Source organism: Dasypus novemcinctus, chromosome 18 (assembly GCF_030445035.2).
Source record: "Dasypus novemcinctus isolate mDasNov1 chromosome 18, mDasNov1.1.hap2, whole genome shotgun sequence".
Taxonomy (NCBI): Eukaryota; Metazoa; Chordata; class Mammalia; order Cingulata; family Dasypodidae; genus Dasypus; species Dasypus novemcinctus.
In genome coordinates, this window is record NC_080690.1 from 82,908,380 (window position 1) to 82,932,255 (window position 23,876).

The 23,876-nt window shown below is 42.6% G+C and overlaps 1 protein-coding gene, 1 long non-coding RNA gene and 1 pseudogene across 4 annotated transcripts in view; 2 read left to right on the forward strand and 1 right to left on the reverse strand.

The window, feature by feature from the left end:
* LOC131274416 (uncharacterized) overlaps positions 1-21,535 on the reverse strand; it is a 41,305-nt gene extending 19,770 nt beyond the window's left edge. The window contains exons 1-2 of one of the 2 annotated variants that reach the window (XR_011646409.1): positions 21,284-21,535; positions 11,240-11,311 (exon numbers count right to left, since the gene is read on the reverse strand). This is a non-coding gene — a long non-coding RNA (uncharacterized lncRNA). The remainder of the gene's footprint in view (positions 1-11,239; positions 11,312-21,283) is intronic. The other variant, XR_009181690.2, reaches the window with a different exon arrangement.
* Positions 77-10,307, forward strand: LOC101417539 (sulfotransferase 2A1-like; annotated as a pseudogene).
* Positions 21,536-21,554: 19 nt separating the features above from the next.
* Positions 21,555-23,876, forward strand: part of LOC131273035 (sulfotransferase 2A1-like) — an 83,057-nt gene continuing 80,735 nt past the window's right edge. For both annotated transcript variants that reach the window (XR_011646408.1, XM_058280889.2), the window contains exon 1: positions 21,555-22,179. Coding sequence is in view for 1 of the 2 variants with exons in the window: in XM_058280889.2 (XP_058136872.1) it covers positions 22,132-22,179 (48 nt within the window). In the remaining variant the exon portion in view is untranslated. The remainder of the gene's footprint in view (positions 22,180-23,876) is intronic.

The following is a 23,876-nucleotide window of genomic DNA, read 5'->3' on the forward strand; positions in this document are numbered from 1 at the left end:
CTGCTTTCTTAAATGCTCAACTCCCTCAGCTGTGGGAAACAGCCAACAGCTGCTTCCAGGACTGCTGATGCCTGAGCTGCCAGAAGTTTCTGCAGGATGCATTTGAGATGGCTGCTGATTATATGTTGATAGATGGGATTCCTTTCCCTACACTAACTGTTAAAAACCTGGAATTTTTGCAGAATGAATTTGTGGTGAAGGACGAAGATGTCATTACACTTTCTTACCCAAAGTCAGGTAAGGAAGCAAGATCTGAAACTGAGGAAGGCTGTGGGCCTATGTCACCAAGGCCTGCTCTCTGCTCCCCATTGACTGTTGGTGATCAGAGTGGCATTGTGTTGATGCCAAGGACAGAGAGAGGCCCCCGTAATCCAAAGGCCCTGACAAATCATATGGAGACTTTCTGGACAGAATCCTACAGCCAGTGCTTGTGATCACAAGGGAATGTTTAGGGGGGAGAGTGAATGAAGTATTTCTACCCTGAGATTTCAAGAATAAATGTGAGATTGTTAGATGAGGGGGGAAGGTATGTGTGGAAAAGCCTAGAGTAAAAGGATGCGTATTCAAGAAATTGTAAAGCTAGGGACCATTGTCCCTTGGAGGATGGGGAGGAGAGCAATGTGGTAAGACTGGATGTGTTTATAGTGATAACCTGAAGCCCTAATCACCAAAGGGATAAGCAGTTTTCAAAAGGTCACTGGTGCCAAATTTACATTCTTCTAAAAAGAATTCACACAAGCAATTTTAAGGCTTGGATTTAACCTGCCCAATATCCCTCTACCATTCATAAGGTAAATGTATTAGCCAAAGAGGTGTTGATGCAAAACACCAGAAACTGTGTTGGTTTTTATAAAGGATATTTATTTGGAATAGTAGCTTACAGATACCAGGCCATAAAGCATAATTTACTTCCCTCACCAAAGTCTGTTTGGAGCAAGATGACTGATGATGTCTGTGAGGGTTCAGGTTTCCTTGGTTCCTACATTCCTGGGGCTTGCTTTTCTCAGGATTCAAGGTTCCTTCCTTCCTGGGCTGGCTTCTCTTTCCTCTGAGTGCTGACTTCCCAGGTCCTCAGCATCAAACTCTATCAAATCCCCAACTCTGTTCTTTGCCATGTCTTTTATCTATGAGTCCCCACCCACCAAGGGGTGGTGAAGCAACACCCTAATCATTACTCAATCATGCCCAGGTACAGGTCAGATTACAAGCATAATCCAATCCTTCTTTTTGGAATTCATCAATTATATCAAACTGCTACAGGTGCTGGTGCAAAATACCAGAAATTGGCTGGTTTTTATAAAGGGTATGAATTTGCAATAGGAACTTACAGATACCAGACCTTAAAGTGTAAGTAACTTTCCTCACCAAAGTCTATTTTCACGTGTTTGAGCAAGATGGCAGCTGATAGCTACAAGGGTTCAGGCTTCCTGGATTCCTCCCTTCCAGGGTCTTGCTTTACTCTGGGTTCAGGATTCCTTTCTTCCTGGGGCTGGCTTCTCTGTCTTCTGTGAGCTTACTTACCAGGGGTCCAGCTTAAGTCTCCAGCATTAAACTCCAACACCAGAAAACCCTCAACTCTGTTCTTTGTTATGCCTTTTTCTTGGAGACTCAATACCCTAATCATAACCCATCATGCCCAAGTACAGATCAAATTTCAGGCATACTCCAATATTTAATTTTGGAATTCATCTATAAGAGCAAACTGCTACACTCCACCCTCTGAATTCCAAAAGGGCATTGCAATATTAAAACAAAACAAAACAAAACAAAAAACTTGGGAAGTGGATGTGGCTCAACTGATGGAGCACCTGCCTACCATATGGAAGGTCCAGGGTTCAAACCCAGGGTGACCTGGCCTGTGTGGTGAGCTGGCCTATGCACAGTGCTGCTATGCCCAAGGAGTGCCATGCCATGCAGGGCATCCCCCACATAGGGGTGCTCCATGCTTAAGATGCACACCCCAAAAGGAGAACTGCCCTGTGTGAAAAAAGCAAAGCCTGCCCAGGAGTGGTGCCACACACATGGAGAGCTAAGACAGCAAGATGATACAACAAAAAGAGATACAGATTGCTGGTGCCATCTGACAAGAATTCAAGCAGACACAGAACACACAGTGAATGGACACAGAGAACAGAAAATGGGGGGCAGGTAGGGAAGGGGAGAGAAATACATAAAAATAAATCTTTAAAAAGACAATCAGTTTCACTGCAAGTACTAAATTATATCACAAACAATTTAAAGAATTAAAATTTGTCTAAGGGCAAAGTCCTGTTTGTTCTAGACCTCTGAAATTTACACAACAATTCATCTGCTTTCAATACACAAATAGACAAAGGATAAAAAATTTCATTAAATAAGGAGAAATGGAGAAGAAAACATGAGTCATGGGTCCTCTACAGTTCAGTAAACCTTCAGGACATTCTCCATTTGATTTCAAACTCTGAGAGTCATTCTTAAGATGATTTCTTCTCCTTGGGGCCATATGAAGACCCACCCTTTCCACAGTCTTGCCCAATGGCCATTTTCTTGGTTCCACCCTCATCAAGCATTTGGGTGTTGACCAAGCTCCACACCTCTCCCTCCAAGAGTGTTGGGGTGTTTGCCACACCTTACCCAATCTTTGTATTAGAGTCTTAATCCCCCTAGTACAGTGATGTGAAGACAACATTCCCCCTAAACTTGGCATACAGGCTCAATCCTCTCAGAGCAATGAGGTGACCACCTTGCTTTCCCTAACCTTTTGGGGAAAGATCCACCCCTCCTAGACCTGTGGGGTGCTTACATTAACCACCCTAATCCTTGGGGAATGTGTTCCAATCTCTCTGTACTCTGGGGTGGCAAAACTCTACCAGAACAAGGGACAGGAATATCCACCCTCTTCAACTGGTGGGGCAAACTCATCCTCCCTGTACATGTGGGTGGGGTTCCTCTCTTGGCCCAAGGTGATGTCCAAGTTCCAGACCTCAGTTTCCATGGTTTTCCTCTTAAAACTGTTTCTCCTTTAATCTCTTCTTTCTATGTTCTCTTCATTCCAAGCTGACAGTGATTTTGTTCGTATGGCTCTCTCAAAAAGTCCCTTGGTTTAGCATGCAGGAAGCAGGGGTCCAAACCATCAGACATTAAGACTTTCCACAAGTCTTTCCTAGATAACTGCATCTTCGATCTTGATTTGCCAGTTCCAAGTTTAGCTAAGTCCACAAATGGGGCAGTTCCATTGTGAGCTTGACTTCCAAAGGCTTGGAATTTCCAGAATCAGTTTCTCTTTTGTTTTTGCCAAACCATTCAGACCTTAGCTTATCTCTCTCATCTAGCATTTTGCTATAAGCTGCAAGCAGAAGCCAAGGTACATTCTCAGGGTTTACTTAGGAATTTTTTCAGCTAAATACCCAGGCTTGTGATTTTCAAATTTTGCCTTTCATACAACACCAGGAATTCATCTTGCTAAGTTCTCTGCAATTTTAAAACATGGATCACCTTTCTTCCAGTTTCCAATAAGAGTTCCATCATTTACTTCTGAGGCATCATAAAAAGTCTCTTTAACATCCATATTGTTATCAACAGTCTCTACAAAGCACTGTAGGTCTTTTCTTCCAAGCATTTCACAACTCCTCCAAGGAATACCCTTTACCCATTTATAAAACTGTCCCAGCAATTTGGTAATTGCAAAAGGACTACCCCACTCCCAGTATCATATTCTGTACTAGCCATAGGGCAGCTGATGCAAAATACCAGAAATTGGTTGGTTTTTATAAAGAGTATGAATTTGGGGTAGGAGTTTACAGATAGCAGACCATAAAGCATAAGTTATTTCCCTCACCAAAGTCTATTTTCATGTGCTGAAGCAAAACGGCAGCCTGTGGCTGTGAGGGTTCAGGCTTCCTGGATTCCTCTCTTCCAGGGTGCAGCATTTCTCTGGTGCAAGATTCCTTTCTTCCTGGTGCTGGGTTTTTTTTTCTCTGTGAGGTTACTTCTCAGGGCTCCAGCTTAAGGCTTCAGCCTCAAACTCCAACATCAAAACTCCAACATCAGAAAACCCTCAACTCTGTTCTTTGCCATGCCTTTTATCTGTGAGTCCCCACCCATCAAGGCATGGGGATTCAATGCCCTAATCATAAATCAATCATTCCCAGGTACAGATCAGATTACAAACATAATCCAATATTTCTTTTTGGAATTCAATAATAATATCAAACTGCTTCAGTAATACTGGCACCTCTAAATCCAAGAGCTTGTGGCCCAGTGCTCCACACAGGGCAGCCTCAGGCCAGGACAGCAGGCCCCATTCTTATCTGCTTTTCCCTAGGAGGGTAGGAGTTCCCCCTGGCTCACATCCTCTCTGCAGAGGAGCTGGCCTCTGGAAGCTTCTGGCTCCAGGAGCTTGCCCCTCACATAAACTTGTGGAGCAGCGCCCTGAGTATAGTGTTACATTCATCTAGTGGCCAATTCTTTTTCTTGTTCACCTCTGAAATCCTCACATTCAAACTCACCCAGCTCTGGATATGGAATAAGAGAAACTGGTTAGGGGTGGGTGTTGTGTGTTTGTCCAGGAGGGAGCAAGGGTGGAGGAGTGGGAGCAGGGGATGCCCAGCCATGTGCTTTACGTTTGAAGTACTGAGTGAGTGCTGCTGAGGAAGGAAAATGAGGAGCATCAACATACTTGGATTTATGGGCATTGGCATTATCAGTGGAAGAAAAAAGTGCCTTTCAGAAGTGGTGGCATGGCCAGAGATCAGGCTGTTGTAGGCACCACTTTTTTTCTTTATCTAGGAACCAATTGGTTGTTAGAGATCATCTGCCTGATTCATTCAAGAGGAGACCCCAGCTGGATCCAGTCTGTTGTCACCTGGGATCACTCACCATGGCTAGAAATTGTGAATGGGTATGAAAAATTAAGGAATCATACACCTGAAAAAGGCCCACGATTCTACATCTCCCACCTCCCCATTCAGTTCTTCCCCAAGTCATTCTTCAGTTCCAAAGCCAAGGTGAGCAAACCAGGGCAACGACCCTCTCGCCCTCTTGTGTGTGCTGAATGCCTGTGTTTTAAGGACCAAGTTAATATGACATTTGTTAACATGAGCATATTAGGCAAACTTGTTCCAAGCTATAGTGTCTGACAGTAAATAATCGCTGTGGTGTTGCTCCCAAAAATATTGCCTTCATTAGTAAGTTGAGCATTGTCTCACCCCAAGATTCAGTTGCCCATTTATAGTGTATAAATCAGAACCTATATTTCAGAGGAAATATGACTTGCCACTCACATCAGGAATGCAGTTGTGTTTCTGTAATCATGATATCATCTACACATGGCATGGTTTTCCCAATCAAAACACCACATGGGAAGTGGATGTAGCTCAGTATTTGAGATCCTGCCTCCCATGTATGAGGTCCTGGGTTCAATCCTTGGTTTCTGGCAAAAGAAAAAAAGCTCCACATGCCTCATGCATAATTCCAGGAGTTCTGAAGTGTGGCTCTAAAACTGAGTGACCCTGGGCAATAAATATGAATGTGTATTCTTCTTAGATTATTGTTGAGATCATGTGACACCAAAGATGTTGAGTCACTTGCATGACACTCCCCTGTTAAACCATCTTACATGATGTGGTAGTAGAAGTATTATCAAAAGGTTCTAAAACCACAGTGTGCTATATTATGTTCGTGTTGTGCTATATTTCTCTTTGTCTGCCTGTTTATTGTCAGGTTCATTTACTCACTGATTTCTCCAGTGTCATGGAGGTCATGTTTATTTTGTTACTAATTTTTTTTTTATCATTTTACACTAATGTGGCATATTGTTAGGCACAAGATAGAGACTAAAGGAAATATTGGATGAAGAAAATAATGAATGAAGACAAAACAAAACAAAAAAATGACCTATGAACAAGTTCTGGAAAATTATTGGGGTTTTGCATCAGAAAATTTTGGTTTGATTCTTGGCTTTTCAGCTTTTGTTTATCACCAATAGCACAATGCCTTTGCAGCTTAAATTGCTAGTAGTCATTCCTGAATTCATTTATTCCTTTGTGCATGCATTCCTGCTTTGTTTTCCTCATATATTTAAATATTATATCCCTAGTATGTATTTTGCTCTATGAAAGAAAAAATGTGCTGATTAACGTCAACTCAAGTCACCTACTAAAGGATTAAGTGGAAAAAGATGATGGATCAACTATGATTAGGTACTTTCATAGCAATAATACTGCTTAGTGATTGTCTGACATCATATCTGACTCCTGGGAATGCTCAAGAAATAAGGCCTATTTTTAAAAACATCATAAATATATTGAGGGTAAAGCAGGGAGAGAAATATAGGGAAGGTATTGGGCCTCCCCATGAGGGCAGGGGTTTGCAGATGGAGTATGGATGGAGGCTTTGGTCCTTCATTTAATGTCTGAGCAAGGGAAAGCTGGGGTGTTGAACTGGTGTGACTGGAGTTTGGGAACTGTTGAGATGGGATAACCTGGAGACAGAACGAGGTGGAGTGTAGCAAATGTGCTGTGGCCACCTGAGAAGATAGATTTAAAACTTCTTTACTGTGCCATTAATTTGCTGTAAACAGTTGTCTGCCTTTTAAGTGAATTACAGGAGGAAAAATATCTTTAATATTTACTCACTTAGTTACTGTTTCTGAGGCTCTTTGTTCTCTCCTATACATGCACTACTATTTTCTTTCATACTGAGAGACTTGTTTTAGCATTTTTAAAAAATATATTTTTTATTTATTTTTTAAAGAGACATGATCACACAAAATGTTAGCTTAAAATATATAGGAGGGAAGTGGACATGGCTCAAGAGATAGAGCATTGACCTACCATATGTGAGGTCCAGTGTCCAAACCCAGGTTCCTCCTGGACATGTGGTGAACTGGCCCATGCATGGTGCTGCCATGTGTAAGGAGTGCCATGCCACACAGGGGTGTCTCCCTCATATAGAAGACCCGTGTGCATGCAGTGCACCCCACATTGAGATGCCCCATGCAGAAAAAAGTGCAACCTACCCAGGAGGGTGCCACACACACGTAGAGCTGACGCAGCAAGATGAGGCAACAAAAAGAGACACAGATTCCCAGTGCCACAGAAAATGTGAGCAGACACAGAAGAACATACAGTGAATGGACAAAAGAGAGCAAAAAACTGGGGGGGGGGGGAGAGGGGAGGGGAGGAAGGGATAAGAAATAAATAATAAAATAAACCTTAAAATATATATATATATATATATATATATATATATATATATACACACACACACAGGAGATTCCCATATGTCCCATTCCTCAAGCATTTTTTATGGTAGGGTAGAGCTTCTGGTAATAAATTCTCAGCTTTCATGGATACAGGATTAGAAGCTAATGGTTGTGTGTGTGCTTATGTGTGGGTTTTCCCTCCAGCACTTTAAGGCCAGCTTTTGACTTTCTTTGGGCCTATATGTTTTCTGATGAGAAGCCAGGGGGAATTCTTACCCTTTCTACACTGTACAAAATGTTAGTATCTTTCTCTGGCTGCTGGGTTGCCTCCCTGGATGCAGGGGTGTTGATGAGCTAAGGGCAGCTGCCATCTTGTCTCCAGCCTCCCTGTGCCATGTCTGGAGCCCAGCTGTATGCCCTCAGTTTACAGGGTATTCTGGCAGATGTTTGAGTCCCCATCTCTCTAGACCAGTCTCCTTTCTGGGATGCCGTTCTGTCCATTTCTGTCACCCCAGGGGCCCCAAGTCATAGACCTCTGCCCCTGTGCCTCAGCATGACTGAGCTCACACTGCAGCTCCCTCCACTGCATTTGAGAAATTGTCCCCAACAGAGAATGGGGAGACCATGACTCTCAATTCCTTAGTTCCCTGCTCCTTTGAATCCAAGTCTTGCTCAGCTTCTTGGCAACTGCCTGAAAACTGTTGTCTGAAATATCGTACTTAGTTTTATAGTTTTCAAAGGCAGGAGGATTAGTTTTCTACCCTCTCCTCTTTCATGTTAAAAGAAGAAATCCTATTTCATTAGTATTTCTTGAAGGTGATGAAGAGAGAGAATTGAGGTAGAAGATTACTTAGAGGCATCCTGATTATTTGCATAGATTTCAGGGCCTGGATATTATCACAAGATATAAAGTTGAAGAAGAAGGAATATTTAGGAAACAATATTCCTTGAGGAACTTCTAATGTTAGAAGTTTAAATGCAAATGACTCTCCATTATGCTTTCACAAAAATAGGCAAAACCTCTCCTCCCCTCGTTTATGACAAAAATCCCACTGGACCTTGAGGCTCCCCTTATCTGCTGTCCATTATCCATGCTGAGGTAACTTTTCTCAACTGCTCAAGGTCAAAAACGTAGTTGTAGGCCAGGTCCTCTCCATGTCAATATGGTTCTCTACTGAAAACATGAAAGTGGTAGAGAGGGAGGAGGGAGGTTGAGAGGGGTGGAGAGAGGGGGGAGAGGGAGAAGGAGAGAGTGTGTGAGAGAAAGGGGGGGGAGGAAAGGGAGAGGGAGAGAAAACCAGCGAAACAGAGAGCCTGAGAGGCCCCCTTCCCTCTTTCACCCCTTCAGCAACAATCATTCAGGGCTGTCTTGTTGCAATACCCTCTGAAACCCCTGGGGATTAGTCACATTTCATGGTCACAGTTACTTGAATATAGAAATGCTGCAGGGATTTTAACAATATACAGTATGTTCATGAAAACAGTTAATAAATGCTTTGTAACATAGGTATGAATATATGTATTTTATGAATGTATGGTTATATGTACTGTATAAATATGTACTTCCAGAACATATCTTATGTACTATCTGTAATATTACATAAAATAGTTATGCATATATATAAATATATGAACCACATGTAAAATTTTTTTGTGCTATATAAAAATTTTGTGAACATGTTGATGTTTATTACATATGTGTAAATATGTGTATTACAAAATAAATGGTATGTCATATATTTTACATATATAAAATATAGACATATAGTAATACATGTACTGCAATATTGTGTTTTACTTGATATGCATATTTATATATACTTGTATACTGAGTTTAAGTTAAACATATACCATACTATATATTATATACCTATATATTATATTTAATTATATCATTATGTATCTATTGACACAAGTATATATTTTGCATGTAGAATAATATGAGTATAAAAATTTTTATAGTTTACATCATTTATATGCTATTCATATACTATAAACAGATAAACACTGTGTATGTCAATACAGTATATATACTATATAAATATGTATTTACATATAGTAGATATAATTTATTGATATATTTATATTATAAAAACACAAACACTTAGAAGCAATTTAAAGTAAAACATTTCTGAGTATGGTCACACATGAGGTGCCAAATGATGGGAAAAGCATGAGGTACACTGTTAGGTTGATATCAGCAATGTTCTCCTCCTCTGTTTGGCATGATCGTCATTTTATCAAACCATAAAGTTATCTTTTGAATGTTTTTTATACTTCACTAAAATAAAATCATAAAGGAAATGCTGTCATGTAAGGTAGACCCTCCCATTGTAATATCACACCTCTTCCTTTTGCCAATGTGCTGCTTTAGAGCAAATTTTTTAACATAAATAATATGCTGTTTTGCTTGTCCTCTCATATAAATGCTATTATACTGCAGACAAAGTGCTGCAATGGTTGGTTGCTGACATATGGCACATTCTCAGCAAGTGTTATTAGTTATCTAACTATTCATATTGTCCTGATGATTATTATCATTTTTCCTTCAAAGTACTGGGGAACATTTCCTTGGCTTGTATTGAAATGTCCTGGAGGGTAGAAACAATCCACGTCTTGTTCACTGTCCCATCTAGAGTATCTACATAATTTCTGGCACACAACAACAAACATTGCTGAATGAATGAACAGAAGACTGACAAGTAGCCACATGTTTTAATGGGGAATAGCTGTTTCACCATTTTCTAAGATCTAGGAGCAAGGGAATCAGATCCATTTATTTCACACTTTTCTTTTCTTTTCCATTTAGGCTATTTACATAATCGGAAATCCCAGAGATATTATTGCTTCTGGTTATTTTTTTTTTGGAAAGGAATGAAGACTGTGAAATCTCCAGAGTCACTTGAACAATTCTTTCAATGGTTCCTTCATGGAAATGGTGAGTCTGTCTTGAAATACAGCTCTCTATGGGATGGTGGAATTCTTGTACCTCAAATCCAATTAACAATGTTTCAGAGTAAATAGCCACATTGCCCTCCAACCTTGATATCAGTAAGCCTCTAGTACTGCCCACATTAGTCTAGACACTCTGCCTCCTCACAAGTTTTCCAATTATTCTTTTCAAACACACGGATACTCATGTTCTCCCACTCCAACCATTTTGTAGATCTCTGCATTCTGAAGATCAGCTAATCCTTGGATTTCCTCTTTAAGCCTTCTCTGCCCTTGATTGCTAGACTTCAATGTTTATTCATTCATTTTTCACCTTCCCCTTTCCTTTATCAGTTGATATTAAATCCAAATGTTCTCTGTTAATTACATTTATATGTCTCAGGAGAAATGTCCACTTAACAGAGAAGTGGACCATAGCATTCTAACAAAAGCATTCCTCTCTCTAATCCTTCACATCCTTTTCTTTCCCTTTGACACATTTCATCAGTTAGCATATTGGTTGGCCCTTCTTTGTCTCTCTCTTCTAGAATGGTTTTTCTTTGAACCCAACTAGAGACTGTGCCTTTTACTTGGTAATGTATATGCAACATAATCCCATGTTATCTGTATTATATTAGAGTTAAATCCCATGACCTGGACTTCATTTACACTATCTGATTTTGTTCCTGATTGCTAAAACAAATACCAAATGCTAGTTGGCTTAAAGAGTGGGGATTTATTTGCTCATAATTTTGAGGCCAGAAGTCCAAAATCAAGGTATCATCATTGAGGCAATGCTTTTTCACAGAAGACTGAGGTAATCTGGGCTTGGCAACTGGCAATGCTTGTCATCATTTTTTCTGTTACATGGCAGCCTCTCCTGGCTTTTCCAGGTTCAGCTGACTTCTGACTGTTTTGGGTGGCTTTCTCTCTATGTATCTGAATATAATTCTGTTTATAAAGGACTCCTGGAATAGGATTAAGGCCCTTCCTGCTCTGTTGGCCACACCTTGCTTGAAGTAACCTCATCTAAAGGTCCTATATAGGATGGGGTCTCACCCACAGGAATGGATTAAGGTTAAGAACCTACCCTTGTGGGATACATGACATGAAGCCAACTCTCACCTGCTTCATACAGCAGACTGTCCATCCTGTTCTTTCTTTGGACCCCTCCAGTTTATTCTCCGTGGAGTTTCCCTGCAGGTTTTCAAACCACAGATGATTGCTTCTTCATGATTTGTCCTCCTGCTCAAGCAAAATCTTTTCCTTTACAAACAATGCACTTTGTAATACAACTACTGAGCCCTCTAGTCTCCATTCCTGCCTTGCTGCAGGTTTCTCTTTGTTTACACTTGGTTGAAACTGCATGTGCTAAGCACCAGAAAGACCACATTCCTTTAGTCCTTGGCATGAAGTTTACCTCAACCTTTACTAAAAATGCTATCAATCGTTTCTCCAGCATTTTGTTCTAATTCCTGCCATGAAGTGTCCACTTGCTCAAAAGGACATTGCTCTGGGAATTAAGAAGAAACACAATATCACCACCATTTGCTTCTGTCTCCTTTAGGTGCACATGCATCTCTCTTTCAGTCAAAAAAAATGAGAAAAAGATTTTATCCAGATTATCCCAATAAGGACCGTCTGCTGCCCATGGTTAAAGAAAGTTTTAATACATCTACCTACATCAGTGGGGAGACCTGTGGAAAACAAAGCCTAGGAATAGGACTAAGTCCTTTGAACAGTCATGCATGCCATTCATAGAGGACCCCAGATGATAGCTATTGAGCTAGAGAGAGGAATAGCTGCCAGTGGCCAAGGACTGGAGGGAGGGTTGTGGCTGTGGACATTTAAGGGCACCCTGAATGATCTTCAGTTTTCATTTTAAAATTGAGAAAATAGGTTTTTCTCTACTGCCTAAGTAAAATACCTATGTAATTAATGTCTTCATAGTAAAAGTGCAGAAGTAAAAAGCTGGGTCCTAAAAATGCATTTAATATGTAATACATTCCATTAAAAGTGTTTGAAAGATATATAAAAATCAAGAGATAAACTCCAGCATTGTCAAACACTCTTGGGCATTCAAATCCAGCCTTGAATACACTGTAGGTTGCCTCTCCATATGAATTATTGACTAGGTTTGTCACTGACCCATAAAACAATAAAAGTATCTACTACAACTCTGGTTGTGCTCCTGAAGTCAATGAAAACTATGTTACAGTTTCAAAGTCCTGCAACAGCCAATAACAGCTCAATATAGCCAAATGTACAATGGATATCACCTCCAGACTGGGCTGTTTCATAATGGCAGAGTGCTATGCACCAGACAGTAGAATACTGGAAACTCCTTTCTTAGTTTCTCTATAGGGTCAATGGTGCTGAAGCTTCTGTAAAGAACATACCAATGGAGCAATGAATATTAGAATACTGGGAGTAAAACTTAAACACAGTTGGAACTATAGCTTGCTCCCATGGAGAGATAACATGTATGGCATTGCAAACCTAAACTTACAGTTATTAACTGCACCTCAAGGAGAAAGTAATGCTTTGAGTAGTACATTAATATTTATAGTATTTAATACTATACCTATATCCTATTCTAAATATATGTCTGATGATATGGTAATACCTCTAATAAATCATATGCAGAAGGACATTCAGCATGTTCAAAGTAATCATCAACTTCATTTTCTGAGTAGTTAATGAACATGTCTATAAGGTAAAGGAATGGCCACCTTGCCTGAGAACCGTGAAGCCAACAGCCCTCTTAATTAAAAAGCCACTAAATAAGCTTGGGTGTGCCCTCCACAATCTTCATCCCATATCATGTGCTTGAGGTCAGGGGCCGCCAGTGGCTTACGGGCAGCCAGTATCAATTACTAAAGACCCCAATGTGCAGAGAGGAGTATGTCAAACTCTCTACCCAACCACACTACCTCCTGTAGTGGGCCCAAAGTCAGATCCTGAGGGACCCCTTCTCCATTCCTGCCTTGAAATTCTTAACCAAAATACTCAAGCAGACCAGATTTAAAGGATAAGCCTCTTGTGAATGCAAATATCAAATGGTTCACAGATGGAAACAGTTTTATTAAGAAAGAGACAAAAAAGGCAAGCTATAGAGTGGTTCCTCAATTTGAAACCATAAAGCCCAAGTTCTTCCCCCTGGAACTTCAGCCCTGAAAGAAGAGCAATTTGCACTTAGCCAATGTTTAAAGCCAGCAGATGGAAAACAGGCTAATATTTGCACAGACTCTATGTATGCTTTCCTTATCCTTCATGCTCTCTCTGCTGTTTAATGAGAACAAAGATTGCTTACTAACAGTGGGTCACCAATTAAACATAGCTAAGAAATCCTAGATTTAGTAAAACCCATACTGTTACCTTGGGAAACAGTAGTTATGCATTATCCAGGGCATCAGAAAACAAACAGTGCTATTGCCAAAAAAGCAATACTTGTGCTTACACAGTTATGAAAGTGGCAGCACAAACCCACATTTCCCTCCTGTCCCTTATTCTAGCACCTGTACCCAGTACTTGGAGTTCCACAGTATAGTCAGTATGAAATAACCAGGGCTCCTAGCCTGTAGTTCATCCTGAAAACTGATGGGTGGCTTGTTAAAAATACTCAAGTCAACCTGCCGGGAGCTGTGCAGTGGAAAGCCCTTCATGAACTTCACAAAGGAACTCCTCTGGGGAGGTATACCCAGGTCCTATGATCATGGCAAATGGTTCTGGAGTTTGGAGCCTTGCCAGTGGGCCCTATTTTGGAGTTTGTACTCCTGAGAGTGACAGAGTACACAGTATGTAGCTTCTCTACACATGCCTCTTCTGTTACTTTTATTAAACCTTTGTTTGGAGCTGGGATTGGTGTATGCCCAGGGGACTTGAATCTCTGGACAGTCCATGTGCTAGCTGGGCCCTGAGCCTCAGCAGAGTTGCAAAATCTACTGTTCAGTTCATTGGATTTACCCAGGTCAGCTAACAAAGAGGTGAGGATGATCAACCACCACACCAAGGAACCAAGAAAGTCTACAACTACAAGCAGGAGAATCCCATGCATCAGCCATGTGGGATTTAAGACCCCTCTCAATTTAGAGTTGGAGTGAACATCACCATGCCAGGGTCCTTGGGATGGGAGAATAAAATATGGATTAGAGTGGACTTACTGGTATTCTGCTATAGAATTATTGTGACTCTAGCAATGGAAGAAATGATATCATTTGTGTAGAGACAGAGACCACGGGCATTGCTGAAGGCAGGGAGAGAGAAAAAGAGGTGTGATATGGGGGCATTTTTGAGCCTTGGAGTTGTTCTTAATGATATTGCAGGGACAGATGCAGTACATTATATACCCCCTGAATGGACTGGGGGAGAATGTACACTTTAATGTAAACTATAATCCATGCTGTGTGGCAGTGCTCCAAAATGTATTCATCAAATGCAATGAATATACTACACTAATGAAAAAAGTTGTTGATGTGGGAGGAGTGGGGGGTGTGGGAAGTGGGGTATATATGAACCTTTTATATTTTTTAATGTAAAAATAAATAAATTTATTTAGCAGTGAAGAAAGGAGAAAAAATGCATTGAGGCAGGTCAGAATGGGGAACTGGAGAAGGAAAAAGGGAGAGCAGTAAGCACTTCATATCAGGGACAACAGAAAGCACTGTATACAGCCAGACCAGAGCTATTGTGGGCATCCAGACCTGAGTTATTGCATATAAAACCTCAGGAAATAAGAGATAACATCATATTCTGCCCAACCAGAGAAAACAGAATATACTGGCCCTTATCCCTCCCCTACCAAATGAAACCACCAGGAAGAAGACACTCCCATTTCATCCCTACTTAAACCTGGGCCCCAAGGCACCGGGTTACCACTTTGCCAGTAAAAGCACCCACATGCATGTCTCAAGTGTGTACTTTCACTGCTTTCACTTTGAAATGAACTGTTTGCTTAAAAAAAAGAAAGAAAGAAAAAAACCCAAGCCCAAACGCCATATGATAGGAAAGTGAAAATAAAGAGGAAGAAATATTTGAGGTAACAATGAACATAAATTTCATAGGATTAGAGATGAAAGATTCTCTGAAGACCTGAAAAAGTGAGAGGTTGGAAGTTGACTTGACGACAGAGTCCAGGGCCCTGAAGATCTGAATGTCTTGTGGTGAATTAAATTGAACAGTAGCATCCATTAAGGTCTAAATTTACCCCTCTCCACCATCTACCCAAAATTCACCAGAAGATGGCAATTTGACAGAAGAACATGTGGAAACAAATCAGGCAGTGATTCCCGAGCTCAACTAACACGGCTTTGGGCTGTTGTAAGGAATGTGTGCTACTCCTCAGATGGTGCTAGAAGACTCCATCTCAGTGCGACCCCTATGCCCAATAATTATCGATCAGCCCAAGCAAGTCCAGGGGGAACAGCCAGAATATGACAGGCTCTTGAAACCCCACGAGTGACTGGAGGTAGTGGGTGCAAGCCCTTGCTCAGTAACAGATATGCTCATGCTCTTGATTATGGTGATGGTTTCACAGGTGTATATATGTCTAAAAATATATACTAATGTCTAGATATACTCATAGTGGAAACAATTAAAAACAACACCTGGGGGGGTACTGGGCCCCTGCCCGGGGGGTCACTGTCATGGACCCTGGGGGAGCAGTGGCAGTCCCCCAGGTGCAACGGCAAGAACGAGGAAGGAAGGAGGGCCGAACAGTGGGCTCCTGATACTAATGGCTATGCTTTTGAGCCTATACACCTGCAATAAGAATAAGGCCTAGAGTAGCACTGTGCCTGGGAATTTCCTCCTGACAGCCTTCATGTTACTCAAATGTGGCCACTCTCACAGCCAAACTCAGCATGTAGATGCAGTGCATTCCCCCCAGCATGGGACATGACACCCGGGGATGAGCCTCCCTGGCACCGAGGGATCACTACCACATACCAGCTGAAGATGCAACTAGAAAATGACCTTGAATTAAAGGTTCAATACGGATCAGCACAATATCCCTGTCTACATATAATAACATGACTTCAAAATGCTGTTTGACCTAATGTAAGGGGGAAATGGAAAGGAGAAATGAGATTATAAGGCTATTAGTCTCTAAAAAAGAGTCTGGAGGTTGTCAGAAGGAATGCCCTTATGCACAACTGAGCAGAGTCTGAGAGACAGATAAAGTAGATACAACCCCAGGTATTGGTTCTTTTGAGGGATAAAGAGACCCACGGGTTCTATGGTCATGGCAGATGGGGTTCACTGCCATGGCAGATGGCCATTCTTTGGAGGTGGTGTTTCTGCGTGATGGAATCGGACTCAGAGGGGAACTCTTTTCACAAGACTTGCATGCTGCTTTATTGGAATTGCAGTTGGTGCTGGGGTTTAAGATATATTTAGGGGATTTGAGTCTCTGGACTGATAATATGACACCCAGGCCCAGAGCCTCAACAGACTTCAGCTCCTACACTTTGATTTATTGGACTTACCCCAGAGTGTAGGAGCTGAAGTCTGTTGAGGCTCAGGGCCTGGCTATCATATTGTCAGTCCAGAGATTGAAATCCCCTAGATATATCTTAAACCCCAGCACCAAATATAATTCCAGTAAAGTAGCATGAAAGGCTTGTGAAAAGAGATCCCATCTGAGTCCAGCTCCATCACACAAAAACACAGCCCCATGACCATAGAACCTGTGGGTCTCTTTAGCCCTCAAAAGAACCAATACCTGGGGTTATATCTACTTTATCTGTCTCTGAGACTCTGCTCAGGTGTGCATAAGGGCAATCCTTCTGACAACCTCCAGACTCTTTTTTAGAGACTTATAGCCATATAAACTCATTTGTCCTTTCCATTTCCCCCTTGATTTAGGTCAAACAGCATTTTTAACTCCTATTATTATATGTAGACAGGGATATTCTGCTGGTCCACGTTGAACCTTTAATTCAAGGTCATTTTCTAGTTGCATCTTCAGCTGGTATGTGGTAGTGATCCCTCGGTGCCAGGGAGGCTCATCCCTGGGTGTCATGTCCCACACTGGGGGGAAGGCATTGCATTTACATGCTGAGTTTGGCTTTGAGACTGGCCACATTTGAGTAACATGGAGGATGTCAGGAGGAAACTCTTAGGCACAGTGCTGCTCTAGGCCTTGTTCTTATTTCAGGTGTATAGACTCACAAGCATAGTCATTAGTATCAGGGGCTCACTGTTGGACCCTCATTCCTTCCTGGTCCTTACCGTTGCACCTGAGGGACTCCCGCTGCTCGCCTAGGGACCACGACAGAGCGCCATTTATCTATTTGTTCTTTTGCTGCTCATGCTTTTGGTGTGAAGTTCATGAAGCCATTTCCTATTACAAGGTCCTGTAGATGTTTCCCTACACTTCTTTCCAAGGTCTTTATGGTCTTGGCTCTTATATTTAGGTCTTTGATATATCTTGAGTTGATCTGTGTATAAGGTGTGAGATGGTAATACTTTCATTCTTCTACATATATCCCCAAATTCTGTGTGTTTCTTTGGGGGAAAATCTTAATTCTATACAAGTAAGTAATTGCAGTTGGTAACAATTATAGAACAGCTTGACTTGTAATCTCAGGATGCTTTTCAGTTAATAGCGGTTCTTCCAAGGTTTAAAAAAAAAAAAAAACCTGTACAGAAGGATGATGCAGTTCTCCAAAGACAGGAAAAGTTAAGTGTATGTGGTATTTTTATCACAGCTTTGAAAAATAGTCTCATTTTTAAACAAGAATCAAAGTATGCATATGTGGAAACCCCAAAGGATCCCAGAGTTCCACAGGGTGTGATTTGAGAGCACCTCCCCCAGTCAACTTCAACCCCTTGGCATGGGCAGCATCCAAAGGTTCTCAGGTTCTGGACCCTTCCTTCTTCTCCCACCTTTTTATTTATTCTTTAACAGCCTAAAATAGTACCATTTATTATCTCAGTTGCATAGGTCAGGAGTTAGGTGGGTTTGGCTGGGTTCTTTGCTTTGGGGCTCACCGGGCTGAAGTCAAGCTGTCAGCCAGGCTACCTCTTACATCTAGGCTTGGGGAAGCATCCACTCACAAGTTCATTCGCTCAGTTGGCAGCATTTAACACTTAAACTGTAGGTCTGAGATCTCCATTTTCTTCCTGGTTCTTGCATGAGGGTCACTCTTGACTCTTTTAGACCATCTAAACTTCTTATGTGGTCATCTCCATCTTCAATGCCAGTGCTATCAAATCCACCCCTTTTCAACATCTCTTTCTGCCTCCATCCCCACCCACATTCCATTCTCTGTCCATTTTAAACTAAAAAGCACCACTTGAACCCCTCCTTTATGCCATTGCACATGCCAGTCCCTCTGTCTTGAATAGCGTTAGAGACCCTTTATCAGCCTAGATGCACCCCAGTCCTCAAGACTCAGCCAGACATGACTTTATTTGGGAAGCCAAAACCAGCTCTTGTTATACAGGGAGGACAGCTGAATGAATTGAATGGGATTTCATGCTCTCCTTGGCCATATTTTTAAGCACAAGTCGCACCATATTTTAAGTTTCATATGAGGGTGTCTGTGTGACCCACTACACCAGGTATCAGCAAAATTTCTTTCTAGAGAGCCAGATTGTAAATATTTTTGCCTTTGTGGCCTATACTATCTCTGTTGCAACTAGTCATCTCTGTGATTGTAGTGGAAGCAGCCATAAAGAATATATAAATAAATGGGCTGTGTACATGGACTGGTGAGTGGACAAAATGTGGCATATTGATTCAATAGAATACTACTCAGCTATAAAAAGGAATGAGATACTGATACATGCCACAACATGGCATGACAGAGAGGACCTTGAGGGGTCAGGAGCACCACTCTGACAAGGAGATGTTTGTGCTATAAGATGAAGAGGAGCCAGTGCAGTAAGCTCTGAGAAGCACCTTCCAGGTGGTGGAACAGCATGGCGTGTTGGAGGCACAAGGTGGTGGATCATAATCTGTGAGGAGTGTAGACTGGGGACAGTGGGAGGAAGTGGGATTAGAGCAGGTCATGTAGGACCCTGGGGGCTCAGGCAAAGAGTTTGAGAAGGAATGAATTTGTGAATAAATGTACAAATACATTTCTCTCTTCTTCCTTCTCTTTCTTAGAAATGACCCTTGCTGTTCCTTTTAGTGATCCTGCTCCATCTTAGCTCAATCTTTGAATTTCCTCCATCTCCCAGATATTTTCTTTCCCAAACAGTCTGCTCTGTGCCCTGGACTGCTAATTTAGAAGGTAATGACTTGGGTCCTTTGAAGACTAACACCTGCCTGCCCAAAGGCAAGGTGGGAAAATATCTCCTGTACCATGAGAAGATAAGCCCACAAAGTAGCTGAGTAATCATCTGTAGGGATTTCCCTACCAAATCCCCTTGTGATCCCTTTTCAATCCTTCCCAATTGTTTCTATAATGAACTGTATACTTGTTGAAATGAATGTATGGTTCCATGCTTCTTTGAACAAGTAAACAAAGCACAGGAACCGTCTTTCACTTATTTATATAACATGCACCAAGTGTGTGAAAGTCTTCAACATAAACCCAACACCAGAGAGAAACCTTATTAATGAAGGCATGCGGGAAAACTTTCTGCCAGAGCTTAGTCCTGATTTGACACCTGAGAATTCACTCGGAGAAAAACTTTAAAGGAAATGAATGTGAGCAAGTCTTCACATACAATTGAATCTCTAAATTTTTACATTTAATGAACTTCTAGAAAAGTGCCTTGTTCAAAATAGGCCCTTAGAATTTTGTTGAAGAGATCAATGAGGAATTGATCAATGAGGAGGCTCTTTGTCTCTTCAGAGATTTAACCTAAGCTCTCTGACTTGTGAGTGTGACACTAAAAAGGTGCAGTCCTGCTCTTGGTAACAATGGCAAGGACTCCAGTTCCAGGAAACAGTTTAACAATGCAAGGTCTATAAACTTTAAGTATTTAGGGGAAATGCAAACAAAATATGCTAAAAAGCTTATCTAGAATGTTTGAAGTCCATGCTAAAAGCTTACCTAAGATGTGAAAGATATATGCTGATTGAAGCCAATTGAGAACTGAAACAAAAGGACCATTTGGCCTTTCCTCTCTGTATAAAAAGGGATTCAAACTCTTGTTCAGGGCTCGGGATTGAAACAGAAAGCTCCCAATTCCGGCCAGCCGTCAATAAATCATTTTTCCTTCTCAAAATCATTCCTGAGTCCTGGCCTCTCTATACGCAAATAATTGAACCTCTCTCAAATTCTACAACAGAATAACTGAATGAACTCAATTCAGACAGTTGAGACATCACACCCTAAAATTACTCAAAAAATATAATGCACGTGAGGAATACAGCAAACAACCGGGATAGTGTGGCAGAGAGTTAAAATCAGATTGAGGTCAGGCTCTGTGTATATCTAGCTCCTCTTCAAACTCACTCTCAGGAGTAAACTCCAGTCACTAGAAAGCTCAAGACTCACTAACCTCTTATTTCTCTCCCACGGATAAGTTAAGATCAGAAACAAGAATTTTAAATTGGAGGCAATTGTTTGATGAGAAAAGCAGAGGGGGAAATTTATAAGTCCCATTGGAATGGCCTGTCCTTGGCTCACCTTCATAATTGTGCCTGCACACTCACTCACACAATGTCTCTCTGTCCTCTTTCCTTCTCTCTCCTCTCCATATCTAACTTTCTTTATATGCCTGTGTTCCTCTCTCTCTCCCTCTCTTTCCATCCTCAGGCCCTTTCTTGGAATTAAGCTCTTTGGAGCCTGCTTCTCTGCTCTGATGTGGCTGTCCTAGGAAAAGCGGTCAAGCAGGCTGAAGTCAAGGAGAAGCCAGCTGCCAAATGTTAAGATAATGGGCAGCAGTAGGGGCTCTGCTGCTTGAAAAACTAGACCTTCACTATTGGAAGTGAGGAATATTTAGATGGAGTGTCAGGTGTGGGGGATATTAAGGTTTGTCAGAAGAACCCAGCGTGGACGTCAGGCAGGGCAGCGAGCATACGCTGCCTCCACCGCTGACTGACTTTTCTACAGTGCTAGTTGTTTACAGTGAATTAAGCGAAGCCTCTCCCAAACAACACCAGACGAGTCAATGAAGCAGGAAGCCCTCCAATCCCTGCCACCGCCACCCACGTGTGCTTTCCAGGGAAGATTTCCATCGCCTCCTCCAACCCCCGACGCATGCGCTCACCGCCTCCTCCAAGCCCAAGCGCAGCGTCGATGACCTCTCCGGGGTCAGTCGCTTTTGACGTCACTCGGCAAAGGTGGAGAGAGAGCGGTAGGTGTTCCCATGGAGACCAAGATGCCGATAGAAAACGTCCGAGAGCGAGAGTCTTGCTTGCTACAACAGCCGGGAGACCCGGGAATGAGTCAGCCACCGCGGCGGGCCCCGCCAGGCAGGGGCGGGGAAGGAGACGCCTGGTCCGGAGACATTTCCCTGTTACACCGGCTGCCCCTTCGCCTCTGCTCTCCACTTCCGGAATCAGCCCGGTTCCAACGCATGCGCTGAACTACAACTCCCAGCAGCTTCTGCGGCACCCCCCTTCTTCCGGACCCCAACCATCATTTGGCCAAAGCATTTACTTAATCTCAACTTTACTAACAAGTGCGCCTCCCTTTTCTCTATTCTTCGGAGACTACAAAGCCCGGAAGTCTCTGGGCCCCTCTGCCCAGGCTCTGAATCCCGGGTTTCCTTGGAGACTGAGAGACGCGGGAATTGTGACGGAGGAGGCGGGGCCTGCCTGGAGGACGGCTTCCGATTGGCTGAGCTGACACACACCTATTTTAAAGGGCGGAGCAGGCGTGCACCAGCGAGTCGCGGGGTCCGCCCCCCTCCTCACGGCGTGGGGGTCGCGGGTCTTTCGCAAGCCGCTGTCAGCGCTCTGGGAGGCGGGGGTCTGCGCGTGCTCTGAACGGGCGCCCAGGGAGAGGAGTGCGACCCCCCGTCTTCCCGCGTTGTGGATGCCGACGGGACCGACCCCAGATAGGGGTTTCCGAAAGGATTTCTGGTCTCCATGGTAACACCCCCTCCTTGTTCCTATGCGACGTCATAGCGCCCCTTGGAAAGAGAGAGCAGATTTGAAGAGGGTAAGGAAGTTTGAGCCACGCCCCCTCCTCCAGGGCGCTTAACCTTTGCCCCAGACGCCGGGAACGGTGCGCTGGTAACTTTCACCGTCTACGGTCCTCAGTTTCCCCTTTTGTAAAATGATCTTTGAGACCCTGCTCTGCCCTTAGTAGCTCTGGGCCCTCCGGCAGGGTATAAACGCTCCCGATCTCAGCTTCCCATATGTAAAATGAGGATGGTAATAGTGCCTGCCTGTGTTGTCATGAGAATTAAGGTACCACAATGAGGATAATAGTGCCTCCTTCGGTTGTCCTGAGAATTAAGGCACTAACATCTCGGCTGTCCTGCTTAGCATCATCTCCCTAGTTTGACTGGGGCTTTGGACAAGGCGCTCCTCCTCTCTGGAGTGAGTCTCAGTGTCTGGATCTGCAGGTAGGATGCGCTGGATCTCATCATCTCTAAACTTCCTTCTTATCACATAACCGGCAGCTTTGTGTCCCAGGAAGGCTGCTACAAGGTTAAGTGGCAGGAAATCCAAATTCCAGAAATCTCTGTCATGCAATTGCTGTTGTCCCTCGTCATTCCCAGTTTTTGCAAGTGGAGTGATGGGAATGGACTTGGCCACCTTCTAATTGTAGCTTCTTGTCCAGGCCCTCCCCTTGACTCTACTTGTTGACTTTGGTCAAGATCTCTGGGCCAAATTTGTGCCATCTATAAAATAACCAGGAGGTGCACAATTGAATTTCGAGGACTAAAATCGTATGTTAATACAGTATGGCAATAAAATCTGTTACTCTCATTTACTGTGTTTTCCTCCTGGTGTTAGGTGTACTTTCACCATGGCCTATAAATACTTGGGCAGTGAGGCTATGAGGAGGTATGGATTTTGCTCAGTGGCTACAGTGAATCAGGTTCACAAAGTGTTGCTTTTTCAGATTTCTTTCAGTCTTTCTCATTAAAGAGTAAGCCTGTCCCTAAAAGCTTATCTGGTTATATCTCTTTTCATTGTATTTATTGTCCTGACCGCTTTCTATTATGGCAAGTGATACTGGTTTTCCATTAGGGACAATGCAGTAAGGTTTTTTCCTAAAATAAAACCTTCACATTGAATTATTTGCAATCCTTGTGCATCTTAGAAGTCACTTGGGGAGCTGTAGAAATATATGTGCTGCTGAAGCGAGCTCTTGAGTTGTAGAAATCTTACTGTTAGAAAGAAAGCAGCATCTGAAAGAAACAAAAGCTCACTTGATTGTGGAGAAGAAAGGAATTCTATTAATGATATTACAAGAATGGCCCCAAGACCTGGATAAAATGGCTGGCACACAAAACAGCAAGAAACACTGACATTCATACCCTAAACCTAAAACACAGGTCCCTCCCCTGTTCCCCATTGATTGGGTACTTCAGGAGTTACAGCCTATCCGAGAGGTCTAACTAACTTACCAGTTTCTGCTCTCAGTTGCTGCCTTTGCATTCCCTGTGCTCAATGGACTCTGCAGCCTCGGGACTACTTTCACTCCTGGTGCGCTTTTCAAATTTGGCACTGCACTCACTATTGGCCCTGCCCCCACTTCTCACCATTGGCCCTTCTTGCTTTGGCCCCATCCCCAGCACTCAACATTGGCCCCCTTTATTTTGGCACCACTTTTCAAATTCCTGTGGCACCAACGGTGCTAGAACCCTTTCCCTCCCTCCTCCTTCGGCAGAGCCAGCTCCAGCT